A 25,730-nucleotide genomic window follows, 5' to 3' on the forward strand; every position below is an offset into this window, starting at 1 on the left:
TCACGTGACGTCACAATGAGGCTACATGCAGCGATAAAGTAAAGTATAACGAAATAGGGCAGCGAGAAATTCAAATATTGAGTATATTTTTTATGCTTTTAGACATTGAAAATGTAAAGATAAAGAATGTTTTTAAGTTAATAAGTCATTAAGGGTGAATTATTATAGGATTAAACGTTTTTTCCCCATAATTTATCGATGTGTAAACTCTGCCTTTTTACTCACAAACTGAATAAAAGTGCGAAGCACTTTTATGTAAAGTTTGTGAGTAAAAAGGCAGAGTTTACACATCGATAAATTCTGAAAAAAGAACGTTTAATTCTAATAACACCAATTACGAATTTTTAAATTATTAAGGTTATTTCTCTTTGAGGCCGCCATACAATCCGTTATTTTGTACGGCGTAGGAATACTTATGCCGCAAAGAAACGTATACAAGATGAATAACGATAAAATCCAGCTAAAATTGTCAAAACAATCAACAAATAAACTTATGAAAACTCATTGAATGTTGTTTAGGTCAACAAATATCGTAAATACACGCATTCTTCAGAATAATTCATCCTTGACCATGGCCATGTTGACATTAACGACAACGACACCTTATCTAGTCCGAAAAATCTGACGTTTTTCTGGCTTTTTTACGATTTTGAAATTTTACATGCCAGGAAAACGTCAGAACCGGCGCCATTACGAAAACCGGAAATTTCACCGTCTCCACCCGAAGTTGATTTTCTATACTTGGAAACCGAATTAGATGCCGAAATCACAATTTATCAATGGCACAATGCTCCTAGAACTTACCAATATTAATGAATAGAAATTACCGCTCCTCATTCCGATTCAGAACTTGCACGATTTTAAAATGCACGAAATGAAAACAAATCTCAACAGTCAGTCAAATGTGTTCATCGGATTATATTATTTATAAACGGAACATAAAAACGATGTTGGTGAGTACTAAAGGTGTTGTACTATTGATAAAATGTGAATTCAGCATTTAATTCGGTTTACAAGTATTGAAAATCAACCTCTGAATGCCGCCTCTGGTTGGAGGCGGCGATTTCCCAGTTTTCGTAATGGCGCCGGTTCTGACGTTTTCCTGGCATGTAAAATTTCAAAATCGTAAAAAAAAGCCAGAAAAACGTCGGATTTTTCGGACTACACCTTATCATGATACGAAGGGAAAAAATCTCAGTGTTATCTGGAACATACTAAAGACCTGATATACTAAAGACCTGATATTTTGACCTGATGAAAAGATAAATATCACATAAAATTATCAATTAAAACATTCTATTTCAATTTTTTTGTCGTAAATTATTGATGATAATATGCTAAAATACACTTTTAGGAGATAACACTGAGATTTTTTTCCTTCGTATCAAGGTGTTCTTACAAAAACTTGTTGACCTGATATTTTGAATGACTTGATATTTCTAGTGAAGACCTGGTATTTTCATAAATGACTTCCAACAAAAGGTTTTGAATAACCTGATATTTTTTTAAAATTCTTTTTAGAAAAATTAAACTTTTTAAATGGTTTTGAGAAAAATCTTTTTGCCACTATTAAGAAAAGAATTGACCTGATGATTTGAAATGACCTGATGATTTCCTACAAAAGACCTGATAATTTTTAATGACCTGATATTTTTAAATGATGTGATGGGGTTTAATTAATGACCTGATATATTCTTATATTTTAAAGAAAATAAAACAGATTTATATTTTAAACTTTATTAAATTTGAACATTTTCAGCAATTCCATTCCATTTTAAAATACCAGGTCTGTAAAATAAAAATATCAGGTCATTCCAAATTACCAGGTCATCAAGTTTTGTGATAATATCTTAATACATAGCAAAAAATATAGTTATTATCCAATAAAAGTGTATTTTAGTATTATATTACCTACTATCATTAATATTTTTGCCCAAGAAATATGAAATATAATGATTAAATTGATAATTTATATGATATATTTTTTCATCAGGTCAAATATCAGGTCTTTAGTATATCAGGTCTTTAGTATGTTCCCAACGCTCATAGCGAAAGTTGCAGAACGTCGACGTCCTCGATTTGCTTTGGTTCGCTCAAAGATTTAGGGAGAATATGGGATCTGTAGGATGTAAATACATGTATATGAATTTGATGCTGAAAAGACAAGAGTCTGATATACGTTTCTTTTCCCTATCACAACGATACCAACTGAGCTGATATGGAACGTCGAGATAATGATAGCATGATCAGCGATTTTAAAAATTCACACTCTTGATCCGACAGTGACATAAACATAATATTCCCGTCTGTCAGTCCTGTTTGTATCCTTTTAATTCATTCATTCATTCATTTTTTATTTTTAAGTTTCTTGCTATCATTATTTAGCTAAAACGGACAAGAAGTATCTGTTTCATTGTTTTTACAACAGTCAAGAAAGTAGTTCTGATTGAAAAATTCATCGATGTGTAAACTTTTTCTTGAATTTTTGCTCGTTCAATCAAACACAGGGAATCAATAAATAAAACCAAGATTGGAATTATTGGTGTGTGAATCATACAGTCAAACTTGCACGTAGGCATACCGGTATTTTTCATGAAGCGCTAGTGCGCTTCATTAAAGATGCCTACGTGACAAGTCTGTGTAATTCACAAACCAATAACTCACATAAAAAATTGAAAACATTCCTTAATTACAACGTTTTAATTTGTGACTTGTTTTGGCTCACAATTCTGTATCCTCAGTCTCATGAAACTATAATAAAGGCATGTATCAACAGTCATAATCCAAAAACATTAGCACCTGTTTCATTACGAGTACTAAGTTCAAAGATGAACATTTGAGATCACCTCTATCTGCTTAATACTAGTATTCTTCAAAATTATTTACAGTTATATCAGTGTATATCAGTGTATATCAGTGTTACATGTGGAAGACATTCAAGTAAACTGGGATCAAAGTTTTATTTTAGGAGGAGGGTCTTCATCTGCTATAATAAATGTAAGGCAGGATTATTCTACTTAAAACATAAGAACAAGGATCATCTAAAACAACTTTCCTGAAATCTGGAAAATTTTATTTTGTGGTGGTGATAAGTTGGACATTTTTATAAGTCAATTTTCTTTAGTAGAGGGGTGCAATGTAATTTTTTTTGTATAGAACCTGAAAATTCTGTAGGGCCCAACCTCCATTTTTATCCATACATGGAATTGACTGATTTTCAAATAAAAAACAATACACCTTAACACATCTTTGGTATACATGCTGTGTATGTTTAATTATATAGTGGTGTGATTTCATTGTGCCTTGCATCTTTTGTGGAATTTTTCACTACCAAAGAAAGAAACATGTCCTGAGGAATATCGCGTGCAGACATCCAGACATGTCTAAGTATAGTGGTCTGATTTCATTGTACATTGCATTTTTCATTGAAGTTTTCACTATCAAAGAAAGAAACATGTCCCAAGTAATATAGTGTCCAGAATCCAGACGTGATAATAACTGTCCACGTACACCAGCCTTACAACACTAATCATAACATGAAGGTATGAATCGCAAACACATCAAGCCATGTGATTCAGATATACCTATGATCATTGAATGTATCTTGGCGACTTGTTTTATACCAATTGTTACGGCTATGTTTTTATCAGTGAGAGAAAACTTGTTAAATTTCATTATATATTATCAGCTTTGTGTGATTAAAACTGAAACCTGTGTAATTGGTACATTTACAGACATAAATAACAGATATAATTTACAGTGCCACCATTAATTTGTTTATTAATTATTTCGTTATGAAGAAGGGAGGGCATATTGCTTTGTAGTTGCAGAACTGTAGCTCTCTGTTTGATAAAATTTGGACAGACAAAGCAGATAGCTATACAGATCCAAGCGTTAATTGTAATAACCTTGGATTTATGCCACCACTTTTTTGTCGCTGGCTTCGGGTATTTTTTCTTGTAATTCCATAAATCCATAATGATTGATTTTCATTCCAGCTTTCCCTTGACCAGACTATTTTAGTACAGGGGTGTGAGAAGTTGACAGACCTCAGAGACAAAATCACCTGTGTTAATGATCTAGCCCTGGCAGGGGACCTTAGTGAAAACCCAGACTTCACTCCAGAACACTGTGGTAAGGCTTTTGGTTTATTAAAATATTTTAAATAAGATTAACAGAGTTTTGTCTACATGTACTGCTTTACCATCTGTGTTTAGTTTTAGGCAATCAAGAGAGTAATATCTACATTTACCTCTTTCCAATATATGTTCAGTTTGGGCAATACATTGTCTGTGTCTGATAATTATAAAAAAAAAATGGATCTGAACGATTGGAGACATCTTTATTAAAAACAAAATTCAGATAATCGAACTGGGACCACAACAACCCCAAGTAAGAGTTAGAAATTAAAAGACAATAGAAAAGAGTTGCACCAACAACCGTTGAAAAAGTATTCTACGGATATTTTGGAAAAAAAGCTACCTGTAGCAAAGAATCTCAAAATGCACCTAAAAATAATTCCTCTAAAATGTTCAAATTTTTAAAATTTAAAGTACTCTTGTGCTAGTACTTAGTATTTTTCCTTGAAAGGTAGGTAAGAGATGTGTTTGAAAATTACCTTTGTTATTCCAAAATCAAAGGTTAAGTTCACCCAGAATGTACCATATTACATTTACGTATCACATTTACTAGTATAGTAAAAAGTTAGACATCGAATTTAGCTATCCTCAAAAAAAGGGCTGCTTAGACCTTATTACGGCCTTTTCTCTATTTTTTTTTTTTTGTGAATATTTAAGTTACTTATATGCGCCCTATATTTAAATTTTTCTTATTTTCACATATGGTAAAGATGTCATATAGAGATACAAAATGATACTGAAACAAAAAGATTTGATCATATACTAAGATAGTAAAAACACTTTATACGGATTTCTGGCTCATATTTGTACTTAGATTTGAAGCTTTTAAAGGCTAACATAATTGTAGTTTCTTTGGAAAATTAAATTTATTTGACATATTTTAAAACTTTTGTCCCTTATTATTTTAGCTAACATTTGAAAAATTCATCAAGTATTTGATTGTGTAAAAATTATAACTAAATTCGTTGTTCTGTAATAATTTTGAGAGGCAGAAAAGAAGATACTTTCATACGCCACCATTTCGCCAAAAATATAACCCCTGCTAGTTTTCGAACACAATTTACCATTTCTACATGTATTTAAAGTTGTACAATTGTGATGTGGTGTGAAAATTACATTCTAATAAATCTCTTTCACCTTAATATATTAGACATATGAAAAATACATTGAATATTTCATCTGCCCAGAAACCATAGAAGAATCCAACCTTAAATACTGTAAAAATACTTTATTCTGCTTATATTATTGATTTTATAATATATATGTTTTTTAATATTAATTTATGCTGTTTACACTGTCACCATAAATACATACAGTGCGTTATTTTCTATCGATGCACAAACAAAAAGTGTTATTCCATTGAATTATCTTGTTTATACTGAAATTGACGTTGGAGATGGTTTTTATTGCAGATGTTTGATTTTCTTCACTTGTCTGTTTCTATGTTGAGCAACAAACAGATTGTCAGTTGTATCTCTACAAAGCCCCCAGGGTGTACTCAGTCCACAGTCTATGTTAAGGAGGAATTTTCCATCCTGGTCTATGATGTGGACACAGTCATTGTTATATTCAGCTGTAAGGATGTGACTCTGACTGTCTGTAGTGATTCTCAGTGGATCGAATGGTCGGTTCTTTGGAGCAGGAGTATGTCAAGTGTACCTGAATCTCAGCTTCCCGGCCTGATTGACCACCACTACTGTTTCAGTTTTATAGTCAGACACACAGATATCCAGGTTCTTGTTCTCTGTTATGTATTTGTCATGAGAGTTAGAGTAGAGAGGTTTACGTAATCCGTCAAACTGAATGGTTTGCTTCTCTGTTGATCCAACTTTTGTTTGTCTTCTGTCATCAATGTTGAATTGAATGTTTATAACTAAAGTAATGTTGAATTCTTCTCTTCCCTTTTGTGTATTAGGGTGTATGTATGGGTTGAAAAGGGTGGGGCGGGGGGGGGTTAAAATAATGTAAGCTGGAGTGCTGGTATAAATTGTAGAATCTCTTTTTCATTTGTGGACCATGCTTACTTTAACTGGATAAATATTGTCATTTTACCAAGTCGGTAGGTATGGGATGTGTTTGAAAATTACCTATGTTGTTCCAAAATCAAAGGCTAAGTTCTCCCAGCATGTACCATACCTATACGTATTTCATGTACTATATGAATATTGCTCAGTTCATTTACTGTAAAAATGCTTTATTCTGCTCAAGGTTAATTCATGCTCTATACACTGTAAACATAAAAACTTACAGTGCATAATTTTTTATCGGTGCATAAGCAAAAATTGTGATTCCCCAATGGAATTATGTTGTTTAAACTGAAAACATTGCAGATGGATTTTATTGCAGATATTTAATTTTTTTCACTTGTTTGTTTCTAAATGAAACAACAAGCAGATTGTCATTTGTATCTATACACAGTCCCAAGGGTCCATTCAGTTCACAGCCTATGTAACGGAGGAACTGTCCATCCTTGTCTATAATGTGGACACAGCGATTGTCATAATCAGCTGTAAGGATGTGACTCTGACTGTCTGTGGCGATTCCTTGTGGATTGAATGGTTTGCTCTTTGGAGCAGGAGTATGTCCAGTGTACCTGAATCTCAGTTCCCCAGCCTGATTGACCACCACTACTGCCCCAGCTCCATAGTCAGACACACAGATATCCAGGTTCTTGTTCTCTTTTATGTATTTGTCATGAGAGTTGGAGTAGAAAGGTTTACCTTTATCATCAAACTGAATGGTTTGTTTCTCCGTGGAGCCAGATGAACGGACAACTTTTGTTTGTTTTCTATCATCACTGATCATGATTACCAGGAGGTCACCAGAGGAGGTACTACAGACACTGTGAGGATTCCAAGTCTTAAGTCTGATCAGCTCCTCTATTTTCTCATTCTTCACAATGTTCACAGTTTTATAATAGTCATCAGTATACACTAGACCCCAACTTTTTGTGACTGCTATGTTAGAGGGTGTGTACCCTGACTTGGTTGTGATTGACTTGAGTAGTGATCCCTGATTGATGCTGTAGAGTTTCATGGTGCCGTCACCTCCACTTGTCCAGATTTTTTCATCACTCAGACAGGTCACATTGTAAAGCCATCCATACACAGTGTTTATGGTGGTGTCAGTTTCTGGTTCATCAAGCAGCTGTTTGACTGGAGGTGATTTCTGTATTGTCCTCATGCTGTAGCCATGTTTATCTGAAGTTAAAAAACCTGATGATAAGGATCCAAACAGTTTGCTGAAGTATTCTTCAATTTTTCCTGGTGTGAATTTGGGTAAAGACGGTTCAATTTCTGGTAGAAGCTTACTATATTTTTCTATGTTGGATTTAACACTATAGACTTTGGTTATGTCTTTGCAGGCTAAAGCAACTTCTAGTGAATTTACATCATCCTTAATGTCAGACATTACCTTGTTTATTTCATCCAGATGTTTTTGTAGAGTTTGTAACTGTGTATTTTTCACCTCATTAACTTCAGCTTTACGTTTCCTGACAAGTTTGTCAACTTCTCTGTGCCAGTCCTCTCCATGTTTTGTTATGATAGTTGAGAGATCCCCAAATTCCTTTTTTAACTGACTCATTTTGTGTTTTACATCAGAGGCAATGTCTTGGTATGTTGGAAATATTGTCTCATTTAATTTAGCCTGTTCTTGGATGAATTTGTCCCTTTTTTCATTTAGAATTTGTAATATTTCTGATAATTTGTGACCAAGGTGTCATCAGATGCAATGCATTTAGTGCAGACAGGAATGTCACATTGCTTACAATACATTTTACATCTTTCTTTGTTATGAGTTACACACCCAGGGTAGAGGGGCATAGAATTTCTGGTCTGAAAAATGACAACTTTGTGATTGATAGATTGATCAGAGATCATGTGTTTTCCTACACAATTAGTACACAGGTTGACAAGACATGTATCACAGTGCATTTGTACCACAGCGGTCTGACACAGGTCACATCGCATTTCATCCTGGGCACTGGTACTGGGATCCATATTTAAACCCTAGGCCCTGAAATTGAATAATAATTGTGATTGTTATACATTTTAGAATATGTTCCTATACAAATCTATACGGAAAAAATCTAACATTTCTGATGTTTTGCTGAAAGGGCATAAAACAAGCTAATTCAGAGAAATTGTGTCCCCAGCTAAGGGAAAAAGTAAACCATATGCAAGGAGGGAAGAGGGAAGTCGAATCCCCCGACTGACTTGGTAGAATTATTAAATGTATACATGTATACTGAAGCAAATAAAATATGCCAATATGAATATAAACATTTGATTGCTTATTCTTTATTATGTGTATAGAAGATTCTTTTTATATGGAATATTTATCAAACTGTAATGATCATTTTATGAGTTTGTATAAGCCAGACCTCATATTTTTCATTTCACATGCTGAATACTATCATCTAGTACAAAAAAAGTATTTCGGAAAAAAGTGGATCGTCCGGAATTCGAACCCAGGACCTCTCAAATGTGCGGCGAGAGACATACCACTACACCACGGAACCGCTTTAAGTTAGCGAAAATTATATAAAAAGATGAAGTCACATACATGTATATATATTCACATTCGATATTGTCAAAGTTTTACACAATGCATGGTGTCTAATTTTAACCTTTTATAAACAGTCCCAATAAATGTAATAAAAATATAAAGTCCGCCGAGAACCTGTTTTGTACGTAATAACTCTCCTCATGCCCCTGTGCTGAAAATAACGACATGTAATACAATAAATGCTAATAAAACAAACGGGGCGGGTCACTTTGGGAGGGGTGAGAGAGATCCCAGGCAGTTTTGGTATAAAATTACATTTCAAAAGCTCAAAATCTTTTTGAAATATCGCCCGAAAAGGATAGGGTTATGCACAGACAGAATGCATAAATTTACGACCTTGAACTTTGACCTTTTGACCTCAAAAACAATAGGTGTCTTCCTTAGGCCATAGGGAGTTGTTACGTAAAATTTCATTGCAAAAGCTCAAAGGGTTCTTGAGATATCGCGCGGAAACGAAAGTGTTATAACAGACAGAATTTACGAATTTATGACCATGACCTATGGCCTTTTGACCTCAAAATCAATAGGTTTTTTTTAACTCCTAGGGAGTAGCTATGCAAAATCTCATTGCATAAGCTCAAAGGGATCTTAAGATATAGTGTGGAAACGAAAGCGTTACAGAAAGACGGACGGACGGACAGACCCAAATTAACATTCCCCACTTTTCAAGCAGGGGACAAAAATGATGTTGGACCAGCCGAAGAGATATTGGACCGCTTGCGTCACAGAATCATCATCAGAGTTTTATCTCATTTTCATTTGTTGGTGTTGAAAAGTGACGGACCTGATGCTACATCACAATATACAGTACAGAATCCATGTATGTAAAAAGAAAATTAAAATGAAAGGTATAACTACACATTTATTGACTGTGTTTCGGGCAAAATGCATTTTGTCGACCCTCAAACCAAACTGTCTGCCTTCGGCCTAACGACCTCAGACAGACAGTTTGGTTCTTGGGTCCGACAAAACGCCCTCGAACTCAGTCAATACAGTTAAACTCGTTTAGTATGAACACGGATATAGTGAATTCACGGATATAGTGAATTCACGGATATAGCGAAGTTTTTCTGGGTCCCCGGCAAAATTCTTAACAAATCTTTCTAAAATTTTACGGTTATAAGGAACTCTGATATAACGAATTTACTGATATAGCGAACTGATTTTTAGTCCTGTTGAGGTTAAATATAATTATATACTAGTATAATCTTTTATAACGAACATCTTAAGATTATAAAATATTGATATATTGAACTGACTTTATTTTCTTTTAGCATTTATATATAAAATTCAATTCATAATAAAACCTTAGTAATCGAAGATATGTTTATAGTATTTGCTTCCATAACACATTTGGTAGTAATGCTTGATGGAAAACATGCATATTGCGAATTCTCTATAATAGTTCTACGAAATCGTTATACGGATATAACAAATTGCGGATATAGCGAATTAAATTCACAGGTCCCAGATACTTCGCTATAACCGAGTTTTATTGTAAATGTTTAATGATACAACTAGACAATTTTGTTTGTTTGTATGTTGTTTAAGGGTGTTTTGAATTATGCACTCATATGGAGAGGCCACATATTTGCTAGTGAATAGCTGCAAATTTTGTCCTATATAGTACTTAGGGCAATTTAGCGGGGAGGGATCTTTTTGTGCCATAACCTACTGCAACACATGACCTGGGTTTATACGGTCTCATTCAATGGTTCGGTCTCTACATCCCACAGTGGGATTCGAAACCGTGACGAAGGATTGACTCCTTACTTAGCAACTTTAGAGCAGATGCTCTAACCACTGTGTTTGTGGAGAGGGAGGGTGGGGGTATGAATAACATCTTCAAGTCAGCTACAGTGCTGGTATAAATTGTAGAATCTCCCTTTGCTCAACTTGTCTACTTTGACTGGAAAAGATTTATGATTTTACATGTTTTTATGAAAATATTGATATTATTCAAAACATATACATGTATATACGGTATATAGTGATAGATCTCATGGTAACTCTAAGGCCAATAATAATTTGATAATTTGACTCATGTAATATTACTTGACACCCCCCAACCAACTTCTTATAGTAGCACAGTTTCATCCTTTTTAATTTTTACATGCAGGTGAATATACACAAGAATCACAAGTAAAGGAAATTATTACCTTGTGGGTGTCCTGTTGAGGTTAAATCTATATATAGACTATCTCTATGTACTTTGATCTCGTGGCACCTGTATTTATTACCTGTTAGGTATTTTAAGTCCTTGTTGAAGTGTTCTGAAGATATAAATACTAGTTCAAAATCTACTGTGACTTGACATATTTTACACTTTTAATATGGGCATTAAAATGTGTAAATCACATTATTTACCATTATCATTAGGATTAAGAGCACATGTCAATGTAATAAATGTATTGAGTTCAACTTGTGGAATTAGATATGTTACAGTTAAACTGGAATAAAAAGTTCAGTCTTTTCATGCTTGATGCAGAACAAATGGGATGGGAGTATGAAAGAGGGTTTTTCTATCATAGACATGCATGTTTTCTAGATCACCTGACATCTTGTATAAGGATGATGTATGATACATTTTTAAAAAAAAAAAATTAGTCGTTCTGTGTAATGGTTGGGCCGATTTAAACTATTTTATTAAGGTATTACCATATTCTTAAATGACTAGTAAACTGGAAAACGTCAATATCATTATCCCACTACCCTTGGAGACAGAGTCCGCAAATTTGTGAAATGCATGACCTTTGTGTCCAGTGGCTTTGTTAAGACCCTTTAGTTAGGCAAAATTGGATAAAAATGTGTTTGAGAATACTTAACTACAGCCTTTAAATCCTTCTTTAGCTTTAATTATGAACACACAGGCTTTTACATAAAATAAAATTATGCCGGTCTTGGTTTCATGTTTGAACCAAATTGGTCATATTTTCCCTTAGTTGAGACGCCAATGGAGGGAATCTACAATATTTTTACAATTGAAGGTACAGGTATTTATAAGGCCTGGCATTATAAGTCACATGTCTTTCTTATTGGACCCTAAACAAACGAGTTATGTCCAAGACACGATGTTGTTACGATATCGACACATTACTTTTATATAGTTTACTATAATAGTTCTATATTCTCATGTGTATATTACAATACTTTTTGTTTTAAGACTATTTCCTTACTGTTAATATCCTCGATATCGTGCTGATATCGAATCATGGTTGCTCTAGGAACTGTGATTTCCATCCTTAATATGGTGTTTTTAACAACTGTTACTTAAAAATTTCTTGATAAATCTTTCCCTGGTGTGTCGATATCGTCGATATCGACGATATCGCTTCGATATCGAATCATGTTTGCTGAGTTCTTGGTAAATACCTTCCCTGTTTTTTTGAATGTGTTGATGCTTAAATACTTTACTTTTACGAAGATTTTACCTGCCATCGATATCGTCGATATCGACGATATCGTATCGATATCGATTCATGATTGTTAAGAGCATATTACTTTACCAATCTTTATCCTAATATAAAAACTTTATTTTTACATCACTTCTGTGTTTAAACAGTTTACTTACTGTCGATATCGTCGATATCGACGATATCGTGTCGATATCGAATCATGATTGTTACAATATTTTCAAGAATTTTCACACTAATCCAATATCTTACTTTTAATCTAATCTAAAACAATAACAACCCTAAAATTTTCTTTATCATATTAATTTATTTTTATATCCAATAAGGAATCAATTTGGACTTCACTTGTGACTTTCCAAAATTATGTTATACCTCAATGTCAAAATAGATTGTGCAAATAGGATCGATATCGATACGATATCGTCATGATATTGTCGATATCGACGACATCGACTTATTATAGAGTCTCAAATACAGCACCAGGTATTTCAAATTAATAGTGCTGATTACGATCGATATCGATACGATATCGACATAATATTGTCGATATCGTCGATATCGACATCATATTTGTTCTTGGACATGTATGAAACAAACAAGGTCTCATGTCACAGTCATCTTACCAAGTCAAGGTTTTCAAGTCCCTCCACTCCACAAAATTTTCAAATGGGATAAAAGACAACATACAATCAATGCATACACGACTGCTTTAACCCAAACATTCACCTATTTTTGTCAAATACATAAAGAATCAACAATATTTCACCATTTCTCTATCAGTGATCATTTTAATTCTATTTTGAACTTTACCAACTTATTTCTATTTCAGGATCTATACAACAAATCTGGGTTTTTCTATATTGAGGGTTGTTTTTACAATGATTTTCGTGACAGTGGTGCAATTGATTACAGCCAGTAAATATTTTTTTTTGTTAAATTTAACATATACATAATCTAGTAGAATTGTAAAATTTTGGAATGGCAAATTAAATGTTATATATTTAAAGTACAAGAAAACATTTTATTTAGTTTAAATGTAAAATTCAGCAAATGATCTCTCTTTCTGTTTTTTGATTTTGTACATGATTAAGGGAGTGAGAGGAGGGAGCGAAGTTTGTTAAATCAGTCAGTAAAATTTATAAGTATAAAATATAGTTAAAAAAACATAAAATTTTGAATTTGCAAGTACAATGTAAAATGTTATATTTTAAAAGTATGAGAAAACATAAATGTGAATATAAAGTTAGCAAATGATTTCTCTCTCTCTCTCTTTTTTTCTCTCTGTGTTTTTAGCTCACCTGAGCCAAAGGCTCAAGTAGGGTTTTCTGATCACAATTTGTCCGTTGTCTGTCGTTGTCGTCGTTGTCGGCGTTGTCGTTGTCGTTGTAAACTTTTCACATTTCATCTTCTTCTCAAGAACCACTGGGCCAATTTCAACCAAACTTGCTACAAAGTATCCTTGGGTAAAGGGGATTCAAGTTTGTTCAAATAAAGAGCCACGTCCTTTTCCAAGGGGAGATAATTATGAATTAGAGAAAAATTAATGGCATTTTTGAAAAAAATATTCTTCTCAAGAACCACTGGGCCAGGAAAGATGAAACTCATGTGGAATCATCTTCAGGTAGTGTAGATTTAAGTTTGTTCAAATCATGACCCCCGGGGGTAGTGTGGGGCCAAAATGGCCGATCAAAGTTTTACATAGGAATGTATAAGAAAAATCTTGAAAAATCTTCTTCTCAAAAACCACTGGGCCAGGAGAGATGAAACTCATGTGGAATCATCCTCAGGTAGTGTAGATTCAAGTTTGTTCAAATCATGACCCCCGGGGATAGGGTGGGGCCAAAATGGCTAATCAAACTTTTACATTGGAATATATAGGAAAAATCTTTAAATCAAGAATCATTGAGACAGGAAAGATGAAAAAGAAAACAGATCAAGATTGACCGATGTGTACTACCAAATTGATGTGGCTGCCGCTATTAATACCACTGACACATTCTTAATTTGCTGTGATACATGTACCTAAGGATTTGATTAATGGTTGCGTTTAACGTGTTGGATTCTTATAGGTTTAAGAAACTCTGGTTAGGATGCCATTGTTAAACTTCAGATCTAAAAAAAACTTCAACACTTTGCAAAAAGACACATAACCAAACGATTCTTCTTTTAAGAATCGGACCATATCGTTCATAATAATTTTTGGCTAATCGATGTTTGATTTCAAACAACAGCACTTAATAATTTTGCTTAAATGCAAAATGAATCCTGAAAAGGAAGGACTATTGCTATAAAATACAAAGAGTATTGCATTTAAATGCAACCAATTACTGAGTTTAATTGCAAAAAAAAATATTAAACGCAAAATATAATTGCAATTAAACGCAATAATCATTGCCTTTAATCGCAAAGGTATTGCGTTTAATCGCAATATTATTGTATTTAAACGCAATAGTTATTGCGATTAAACACAAAAATATTATTGCGTTTAAACGCAAAAATTATTGCGTTTAATCGCAAAATTATTGCATTAAACGCGAAAGATTGCATTTAAACGCAATCGTTTGCGATTAAACGCAGAGTTTTTTGCGTTTAAACGCAATGATTATTGCGGTTCATCGCAATGTTTTGAGCTTAAACGCAATAATTATTGCGATTAAACGCAATGTTTTGCGTTTAAACGCAATTATTACTGTGATCAAACGCAATAAAAAATATTTCTTTCTCTGAACTGGCCTCAACGGGCTTCCGTAGTATCATTACTCATAGTTGCAAATATTTTTTCAATGAAATAAACAAATGTTAAAATGTATGAGTATTGATATTTTATTTGGTTGCACCTTAGTTTCATTCAGTAAAAAATATAATGAGCAATTATATTTTCACTTTATCGAGGCCCAATCTAGTTGGAAATTACGAAAACGGATTTTTTTTTTTTCATTTTTGTTAATATTTTTGTATGCATCATGCTAAGAAAAAATAGAATAAAATTTTGTTACCTTGTCTTTATTGTAGTGAAATGAGGGCACTTTCAAAATATGAAGTTTTTTTTTTCGTGCTTTTATACACATTTACATACAAAAACTCAATAAACAAAGGAATTGACAAATTGAAAAAAAATAGATGATTAAATATGTTGTTTTTCACATTTATCTTTCAATTGCCATTCCTCTTTTAAAAAATGAAAATAAAATTGGAAGAAGTCTTTAATGCAGTGAAAAGGGGGTATATCAAAACACAATTATTTTATCCAACTAGATATTTTTTAAGTCGCATGCAGTGGGTTTACATAGCATCAGCAAATGATTGTAAAAATATGTTAGTTTCTTAAAATTAAACTAATCTTACTTTGTTAAATACAGTGTAGTTTTTCCTCCATTCTATATTTTTTATTAACACACGACGTTGTTTTACGGTACTATGAAAAAAAAGGGGGGCTGGGTTAGAAAACAACATAATAAACAATTTTACTCATAAATGCAACACATAGAAAAATAGTAATAAAAAGGGGGGGTGCATTCAAAAGATTCATAAAATTAATTTTCTTAAGTTCAAGCTTATCCATGCATATTTTAGTCCTCAATTATAAAAGTTAAGTACTGAGTTAACACTTCAACATGTTCAAGGAGAAATGCTAAAACCGTTTACTTTTGGTTGCATGTTGTTTCAACTCACAAATTGAAATAAAACAAGATAAAATTAGTGAACCTGTACCTAGAAATTGATACCTCAAAATAAATTGTTTCAGAAATGTTTATTAATCAAAACATTTATTCTTCAAAACATGTAAATCATAGAAATGCCAAAATGGGCGAGCTTTCAATATGCACAGTCTGTAGGGCTACCAAATATGCAAGATTTCCGAAACATTTTAGCGCAATTTGACGTCATTTTAATTGTGACGTTTATGACACATCTATTTCATTTTTGATATTTTACTTGAAAAAGACGTCAATGGTAATCTAACAACCAAGCCTTATAATAAACGTGAAGACTTTAACTTTTTTATCGTCGACTTCCCTTACGTATGCAGCAATATTTATTCATCACCTCCATACGGATTTTATATATCTCAGTTCATTCAATACACAAGAGCATGCTTTGCGTATGAACAATTTCTACAACTAGGTAAGTTATTAAAAAACAAGTTGATGAAACAAAACTTTCAGCAGTCTCGTTTAAAAGCCACCATTTCGTAAGATCAATGGTCGATACAATGAACTTGTCAGCAAAAACAATTTATCATTGTGTCAAATGCTGATTGACGTTTTTCATACTTATTGTTAGTCCATTATTTATACACTGAATATTGATAACGGAATTTTCCGTTATTTCCCCATCATGACAAAGAGCAGAAGGCGGGCGTGTTCGGTCGGTAGTGGATGCTCACTCCTACATTGCACCTGATCCCACCTACGATGATTTGGAGGTCCATTTTTGCTCTGCTCCTATATTGTATTGGTTAATGGACTTTTGATCTTGAATACCTTTCGTCCATCTCCATGGATATGTTTCATTGTTTCCAATACAAAGAAGTTCCCATACAACAGGCAATTGAGATAGCTACATTTATTATCTGTGGTAGTAGGTTTAATTTTCAGTCAATTATTTCAAATAATTTAATTTTACTTGTAACACGCCATTTGATTGGATAAAAGATTTTATCCATTTTGGATAACATAACTTGCCTACGTCACAATGAGTTACGTCAAAAAACGCATTACTCCGCTTGACCTTTCTTTTAAAATAAAATCATTGTGAAGCCTCATTCCGGGGAGAAAATTATCTCATTGTCTGCATTGAAATTTAATTATAAGAAATGAAGCTTATTTCATCTAATATTATACGATATAACAAAACTTGGGACAGTTTATGCTTTTTTATAAAGCGTAAACTGCCCCAAGTTATGTTTTATCGTATAATATAAGCTTCATTCCTTAAATAATTTAACCATGATTTATTTACATATACTGGATATTTTCTCCTTCATTTCTTAAGAAAATCATTGCCGAATATCAGTTCATTAACAAGACTAGGCACATCTTTTCCATCAATAGAATGTACTTTAACGTGCATATCAATAAAGCACTAATCTATCTTTTTAATCCTACATTAATTGATTATTTATAGATAATATTCAAATATAAACAATAAAATTCATTGATTGTAAGTACGGAAATTAACGTTGCAGCTATTGCAGAATTTTTTTATATAACCCGGTTACACGGGTTATACATTTTTCCTTCAACAGCTGCGGCATTAATTTCCATGCTACATGTATCAACCAAAGAAAGCATTTTATTGTTTAAATATTAAATCACACTAATACTTTACATGTCTTTTTCTTCAGTAAAATGAAAGAATTTTTAAAATCATTCTAGACATGGATCTAGGTAATGATTTTTTCAACTTCTTTTCCGTCTACAAGACCGAAGTGCTGTATACGGGAAGATAAAGAAAATCTTTAATAAATTTCAACGACCAAATTTTGTTCAATAGTGAAGTAATTTCCTTTTACTTTGTAATGGGTTTTATTGCAGATATTTGATTTTCTTCACTTGTGAGATATATTTTTGAACAACGAACAGGTTGTCATTTGTATCTGAACACAGTCCCCAGGGTGCATCGAGTTCACAGTCTATGTAACGGAGAAACTGTCCATCCTGGTCTATAATGTGGATACATTCATTGTTGTCATCAGCTGTAAGGATGTGACTCTGACTGTCTGTGGTGATTCCTCGTGGACTGAATGATTTTTTCTTTGGAGCTGGAGTATGTCCAGTGTACCTGAATCTCAGTTTCCCAGCCTGATTAACCACTACTACTGCTGTAACTCCACTGTCAGACACACAGATATCCAGGTTTCTGTTCTCAGTTATGAAATTGGTAGAATCAGAGAAGAGAGTTTTTCCTTTATCATCAAACTGAATGGTTTGTTTCTCTATGAAACCATGGTAATGGACAACTTTTGATTGTTTTTTATTATTACTCATAAGGATGACCAAAAGATCACCAGAGGAGGTACTACAAACACCTTTAGGTCTCCAGTTCTGTAGTCTAATCACCGCCTCTATCTTCTCATTCTTCACAATGTTCACAGTTCTATCATCAGTATCAGTATAAACTAGATCTCCACTTTTTGTCACTGCTATATCTGCTGGTTCATTCCTTGACTTAGTTTTGATTGCCTTGAGTAGAGATCCCTGACTAATGCTGCAGAGTTTCATGGTGTTTTCATCTCCACTTGTCCAGATTTCTTCATCATTTAGACAGGTCACATTGGAAACCGAACCAAAGAAACCTCGAAGTCCATACCAAATATTTATGCTGGTGATAGTATTTGGTTTATCAAGCAGCTTTTTGACCGGAGGAGAGGATCCAGCTTCTTGTGATCTCTGTGAAGTCTTCATGCTGTGGCCATTTTCAACAGATGTTAGAAAACTTGATGATAAGGCTCCAAAGAGTTTACAGAGTTCTTCTCCTTGGATTCTTCCTGATGTGAAGTTGGGCAAAGAAGGTGTAACATATTGTGGAAGCTTTCTGAATTTTTTAAAATCAAATTCAATACTACAAAATTTGAAAATATCTTCAGAATTTACTGCGTCCTCAAGTGAATTAATTTCTTTTCTCATGTCAAAAATGTTTTTGTTAATTTCATCCAGATGTTTTTGTAGAGTTTTTAACTGTGTGTTTTTCATCTCGTCAACTTCATCTTTAAGTTTCTTGACAAGTTTGTCAATTTCTCTGTGCCAGTCCTCTCCATGTTTTGTTATGGCTTTTGAGAGATCTCCATATTCCTTTTCTAACTGAGTCATTCTGTTTTGTACATCAGATGCAATGTTCTGATAGGTTGGATAAAGTGTTTCTCTTAATTCAGTTTGTTCTTGGATGATTTTGTCCCTTTTTTCATCCAGAATTTGTTTCATTTCTGATAATTTATGACCTAGATGTTGAACAGAAGCAAGACATTTAGTGCAGACAGGAATATCACAATGATTGCAGTACATTTTACATCGTTCTTTATCATGAGCTTTACATCCAGGGTAAAGGGGGGTAGATTTTCTGTCCTTGAAGTCAACAACTTTATGAGGTTTCGAAAAATCTACAGAGAAGTGTTCTCCTACACAGGCCTTGCATAGGTTGACAAGACATGTATCGCAGTGCATCTGTACCACAGCGGTCTCACACAGGTCACATCTCATTACATCCTGGGCACTGGTACGGGGGTCCATGTTCAAATCTGAGGCCCTGAAATTGAATTATAATTGTGAATTCATGATACAAATAGATAATTTTATTTGTTTATTGTATATTGTTTGACGTCTGTCTAGAGAATTTTCACTCTTATGGAGAGGCCATCACTTGCCAGTGGAGAGCTGCAAGTTTTGTCCTGTACTCTGCACTTATGGCCTTTGAGCAGTAAGGGATCTTTTTCGTGCCAGAACCTTTCGCGACACTGGACCTCAGTGTCATCTGAAGGACTGATCTCCACGTCCAATGATTGGATTCAAACCAAGGACGGACGCAAGGTTCGGCTTTTTACTTGGCGACTCTAGAGCAGATGCTCTAACCAGTGCACCACTGAGTGACAAAAAGATAATTAAATTATCTTGAAGAGTTTTGTTTACAAATTATGAAAGACAATTAATCAAAAAGTCTTTAAAATTAAGCATACTACTAGTATTACTAATATGTGTTTGGGTTGGGGTGGGGGGTAAAATTAAAATTTTAAGTCAGCTGGAGTCCTGGTATAAATTATATAGTCCCCCTTTCATTTGCTCACCATGTTTACGTTGACTGGAAAAGATCTATGGTTTAACTTTTTATCATTAAAAATATTTTTCCAATTTAAAACATTGTTGGCATTTGATAAACCTATGGTAACTCAAATCCACTAATAATTTTATAATTGGAGTCATGTTATATTACTTGAACCCCCCAACCCCCCGCCTTCAACTTCTTATAGTCAAGATATTTTTCTAATGCATATGGTTTATACAAGCATTTTGAAGTTGGATATGTATTGAGAGTAAACAAGAAGTGAAAAGTATTACCTGACTTCAGACAGTAATGGCGGTGTTCTGTCGACGATAAATCTATATATAGACTATCTCTATGTACTTTGATCACAAGACACCTGTATCATTACCTGTCAGGTATTTTACTTCCTGGTTGATGCATACTGGGAATTAAACACAAACTTCTGTGTCCTTAAACATTCTAACACTTTATATATGGGCATTAAAATGTACAAATAATAAATCACGTGATTTACCATTATCAGTAGGATTTATCATTAGAGCACATAACAACGTAATAAATGTATTGAGTTCAACTTGTGGGATCAGATTTGTAAATAAATAAACTGGAATAAAGGGTTCAGTCTTTCCATGCTTAATGCGGAACAAATAGGGTGGAAGTGGGTCCAGGGCGGTGTTGAATGATTTCTAGGTCACCTGACATCCTGCATGAGCATAATGAGTAATACATACATTTAAGCTCACCTGAGCTGAAGGCTCAAGTGAGCTTTTCTGCCCGTTTACTTTTCACATTTTCATCTTCTCGAGAACAACTGGACCAAATTCAACCAAACATGCCAGAAGAATAAAGGAAAAAATCCCAAGAACAGAAAATCTATGTTTAGTCATATTCACATGTAAACATCTTCATGTATTGAAGATTTAAATTCGTTCAAATCATGGTCCTTTGCACGGGTAGGGAGGGAAACAATGGGAAATCAAATTCAAATTATTACGAAGTAATATATAGGAAGATAATGTATTAAAAACAATCTTTTTATCATGCAAGAACAGCAAAGTCATATGCTTTATTAATATGAAGGTATTCTCAAGTAGTGTTAAAATTCAAGCCTCACCCCTCTGTAAATTTTCAGTTCTGATCTATATGTTTCTATATGAGTTGAAAAAAAATTCAAAATGGAACTTAAACCAGCATAGAATCAATGCAAACACAGAATCATCCTAAAGAACTATATGCGGTATATTGCATATGTTTGCCCCCACAAAAGTCAAATTTTAAAAACTTCCTGAAATGTGCTGAATTCAATAAATTGTACGAGAAATATAAGTTAACAGAAAATATTATAGTTCCAGAGCAGTGTATTCACAATTTCTGTTTTTATGACGTCACAAACTAGTCCGATTTTATATCCTTTTTCAGAAAGAGGACAAAATGGACAAAATTTCAACAATTTAAGCTTTACAATTTATAGAGCGCATGTGTGTTCAGGAACAATATTGACATATTTCATTGATATTATCATTCTACACATTATATCAAAATATTTATCCTGAACACACATGCGCTCGGTGACTTTTATTTAAAATATCGACGAAATATGTACATTTTTCTACAAAATTCATAAAAAACTGAAATTACGTCATATTTGTGACGTCATTACGTACATATGACGTCATTACGTATGAAATTATTCAGTGCTTTGAAGTCAGCATATACTCCCCTGTTTAAGGACTTAATTAAATATTACTCCATCAAAGTATGATTTTGGGGGGCAAATTTTGGTTAATACCGCATATAGTTCTTTTGAATTCATATCACCGAGTTCAGAAATTCATCTAGATGTGTCACAATACATAAAGAATCAACAATATTTCATCATTTTTCTATTAATTTTCATTTCAATTCTTCTATTTTGAACTTCACTAACTTATGTTTATTTCAGGATCTCTACAAATCTGGGTTTTTCTACATTGAGGGTTGCTTTTACAATGATTTCCGTGACAGTGGTGCAAATGACTACAGCCAGTAAATATTTTTTTTTTGTTAAATTGAATATAAATAATCGGATGGAATTATCATACAATAATGAAATAGCAAATTAAATGCTATATAATAAAAGTATGAGAAACATTTTAAGTTTGTAAGTAAGGTAACTAAGGTTAGTAAACTGATAATGGTTTTCTTTCCTCCCCCTCTCTCTCTCTGTCTCTTCCTTTGATTTGGGAGAACAGACTGTGAATACGAGACGGTCTAAAAAATATTATATTATCGTATAAGTCGAATTGTTAGCGAGGATTTTATTTTGGCATTATTAGCGAGGGTGCTGAGATCGCTAAAATTGAATATAATTAAAAAATTTATTGTGTTTTATTTGTAAAAGGCTCTTTAGTGAGCATTTTGAATCGCTAAAATTACAACTCACTAAAAATAAAATATCAGTTTTTAAAGACAAATCGCTAAATTTGCCTCTCGCTAAAAATTACACTTATAAGGTATTTCAGAGTGATTCGGATGCTCCGGAGGATCCCAGTTCTTTCTGTGTAAAGTGTACCGGTCTCTCCATTACGACCAGCTTGGAAACAAGATAGGCAATTTCCAGGCGTTTAGATTCTTTGACAGTAATTCTGTTATATAGTGCTCACAGGAACAGAAGGGCTTTCGCCTACCCGTTGATAGAAATAAGATACTTCTATTGCCTGCCTCAAGGCTCAAAGAAATGTGCAATCAACCTGATATTAAACTTGTTAGTTCTTCAGTTACTAGTGAGCGTATAGTAGCAGTCTCAAGGAACCTCCAGACGTAAATATTATCAGAACGACCTGCTTTTCAATTTGAATATGAAAAACCAACATCGAAGATACCTTAAGGAACTTGCAACAATTCAGTCTATTAAAGTACATACAAAAAAGATTTTAGCAGTCAGATACTAATGAAAGTTGACTTACTTCTCAAAGAAACCTTCCTGATATTGCCAGTACTTTAGTTACTAGTGAGTTTATAACCAGCTTTAACGAAACCCCCCAGATAGTCAGAGGCTCAGATAGTGCTTTTAAGTTTGATACTAAAGAGTCTAGCTCAAAGGAACATCCAGAAACTTTTACAGCAATTCAGTCAATAATGATATAGTACTGCTATAGAGCCACATCTGATCCTGATCAAAACTGAATTGGTTGTCATAATCAAAAAAATCTCAAATAAGAATTTTTTTATCAAATTAAGATTATTGTACAAGCAAAATTTGATCTGTTTTTAACATATCCCAAAGTGTTCATAATACAAAATGAGCAGCTATGAAGTTCAATGTTTTCTTAAAAATAAAATGCAATAAAACTATTTGTGGCTTGTTAGGCATAAAAATGCGTATCCTTGAAATTACTGTAGAGGCATGATATCAACAGTCATTCAAAACATAAGCTCTGTTTTATTGATTAAAGGAAATAAGTTGAAGGATGAACAACTAAAATCACCTCTGTCTCCTCATTTTCTACAATGTTTCTCTTTTTTTTACTTTATTCATTGAAACACAACAAGATAACGAGTGGCAATAAGATCTGCAGATGTCCACTATAATAACCCATGGTTATCCAGGGGATAGCAAAATATATATATTTGAAAAAATAATGTAACTAAATTTGAATCAATAATATAATAAAATTGTATAGTGACACCATATGAAAAAAAATATATATATATTATCTAATCTGAGTTTTAACACGTTATTGAGGTATTCGCTATTATATATAATAGTTGATTTTATTTATCGATCATTTCAAATAAATAATTCAATCATAGGAACTCACTCATACATATAAACTTATTATAAATAATCATATAAACCCTTACACATATATACACCGTATAATGATCATACAGACTTGTGATAAATATACATCTTTTGCTTTTATTTTTTTGCTGGGGTGGGTGTGGGGGTTGGGGTGAAAAACAGTTTACATGAAATCAAAGTTATGTCTACTAGTAAACTTGATTATTATTTACTGTAATCTACTGCAATCTAAAACAGTGATAGATATCACCGCAGATATTTGATTTTCTTTACTTGTTTATTCAAACATTGAGCAACAAACAGATTGTCATTTGTATCTGAACACAGTCCCCAGGGATTACTCAGTCCACAGTGTATGTAACGGAGGAACTGTCCATCCTGGTCTATGATGTGGACGCAGTGATTGTTATCATCAGCTGTAAGGATGTGATTCTGATTGTCTGTGGTGATTCCTCGTGGATTGAATGGTTTATACTTTGGAGCAGGAGTATGTCCTGTGTACCTGAATCTCAGTTTCCCAGCCGGGCTGACTACCACTACAGATTTTCCCTCACAGTCAGACACACAGATATCTAGGTTCTTGTTCTCAGCTATGTATTTGTAGTAAGAGGGAGTAAAGAGAGGTATGCCTTTATCATCGATATGAATCCTTTGTTTTTCAATGAAACCAATGTAACGGACAACTTCGATTCTGTTTCTTTCATTAGAAAGGATAACTAGGAGGTCACCAGATGAGGTGCAACAGACATTGCGACGTACACAGTTCTGTAATCTGATCAACTTTTCTATCTTCCCATTCTTCACAATGTTCACAGTTCTATCAATATCATCAGTATAAACTAGATCTCCACTTTTTGTCACTGCCATTTGAGGTGGTATGTTCCCTGACGTGGTATTAATAGACCTGAAAAGTGATCCCTCATTGATGTTCAAGAGTTTCACGGTGTTGCTAAGTCCTTTTGTCCAGATTTCTTCATCACTTTGACAGGCCACATTATAAAGGGTATCTTCATACCAAGTGTCTATGGTTGTGATAATATCAGGTTCATCAAGCAGATGTTTGACTGGAGGAGAGGATCCAGTTCTGATGATCTCTTTTCTATCTTCAAATGGCTTCCATTTTCCTCCGAAGTTGATGGAGCACCAAACATTGTACAAAGTGTTCTTTCGTCAATTCTTTTTGTCTTGAATTTAGGTAAAGGTGGTATGACTGAAGTTGGAATTCGTCTGTATTCATCTACATTGGATTTAACACTAAAAAGTTTTGAAATATCTTTAGAATCTTCAGCTTCCACAAGGAAATTTATTTCTTACTGATTGTAGAATTTTTTTGTCTTATTTCATTAAGATTTGTCTGTAGATTTTGTATCTGTTTGTTTTTCTTGACATCAACTTCACCTGTAAGTTTCCTAACAAGTTTGTCAGTTTCTCTGTGCCAGTCCTCTCCATGTTTTGTTATGGCTGTTGAGAGATCTCCGTATTTCTTTTCTAACTGACTCATTCTATTTTGTATATCAGAAGCAATGTCCTGGTAGGTTGGATAAATTGCGTCATTTAATTCAGTTTGTTCAAGGATGATGCTGAACATTTTCTCATCAAGAACTTGCAAAATGTCTGATACCATATGACCTAGATGATAATCAGATGCAATGCACTTCTTGCAAAGAGGAATGTCACATTGTTTACAATACATTTTACATCGTTCTTTGTCATGTGTTACACATCCAGGGTAGGGATAATTAGATTTTCTGTTCTTAAAGTCAACAATTTTATGAGGTTTTGAGAGGTTGGTAGTATAATGTTCTCCCACACAGGCCTTACACAGGTTGACAAGACATGTATCACAGCGCATCTGTACCACAGCGGTCTAACACAGGTCACATCGTATTACATCCTGGACACTGGTACGGGGGTCAATATTTAAATCTTAGGCACGAAAATTGAAGCATATTTTTGATACAAACAGATTATTAAAGTGATTTGGGAGCTTTTTTGACAATTTAAGAACTAAATCAAAAAGATAAAATCCAATGCACTACCACTTTTACTAGCGCAGCTCCTTTTATA

At 33.5% G+C, this 25,730-nt stretch overlaps 4 protein-coding genes across 4 annotated transcripts; all 4 read right to left on the reverse strand.

Moving 5' to 3' along the window:
• Positions 1-6,411: 6,411 nt before the first annotated feature.
• Positions 6,412-7,588, reverse strand: LOC134237604 (tripartite motif-containing protein 3-like). The gene has a single exon (XM_062719732.1). It carries the CDS (start codon positions 7,548-7,550, stop codon positions 6,477-6,479), a length of 1,074 nt encoding a protein of 357 aa, XP_062575716.1. The 5' UTR covers positions 7,551-7,588; the 3' UTR covers positions 6,412-6,476.
• Positions 7,589-17,649: 10,061 nt separating this feature from the next.
• LOC134237605 (uncharacterized) lies at positions 17,650-18,680 on the reverse strand. The gene has a single exon (XM_062719733.1). The coding sequence runs from the start codon at positions 18,526-18,528 to the stop codon at positions 17,650-17,652; it is 879 nt and encodes a 292-aa protein (XP_062575717.1). The 5' UTR covers positions 18,529-18,680.
• Positions 18,681-23,800: 5,120 nt separating this feature from the next.
• Positions 23,801-24,570, reverse strand: LOC134237606 (E3 ubiquitin-protein ligase TRIM71-like). Its single transcript, XM_062719734.1, has one exon. The coding sequence runs from the start codon at positions 24,528-24,530 to the stop codon at positions 23,910-23,912; it is 621 nt and encodes a 206-aa protein (XP_062575718.1). The 5' UTR covers positions 24,531-24,570; the 3' UTR covers positions 23,801-23,909.
• A 115-nt stretch (positions 24,571-24,685) lies between these two features.
• On the reverse strand, positions 24,686-25,515 carry LOC134237611 (E3 ubiquitin-protein ligase TRIM45-like). Its single transcript, XM_062719740.1, has 2 exons — positions 25,062-25,515; positions 24,686-24,900 (listed from the first exon to the last, which is right to left on the reverse strand). The coding sequence occupies exons 1-2, from the start codon at positions 25,513-25,515 to the stop codon at positions 24,686-24,688; spliced, it is 669 nt and encodes a 222-aa protein (XP_062575724.1).
• Positions 25,516-25,730: the final 215 nt, after the last annotated feature.

The sequence above is a fragment of the Saccostrea cucullata genome, unplaced genomic scaffold, assembly GCF_032062105.1.
Source record: "Saccostrea cucullata isolate Sc308-1 unplaced genomic scaffold, CSIRO_AGI_Scuc_v1 ctg396, whole genome shotgun sequence".
Classification (NCBI taxonomy): Eukaryota; Metazoa; Mollusca; class Bivalvia; order Ostreida; family Ostreidae; genus Saccostrea; species Saccostrea cuccullata.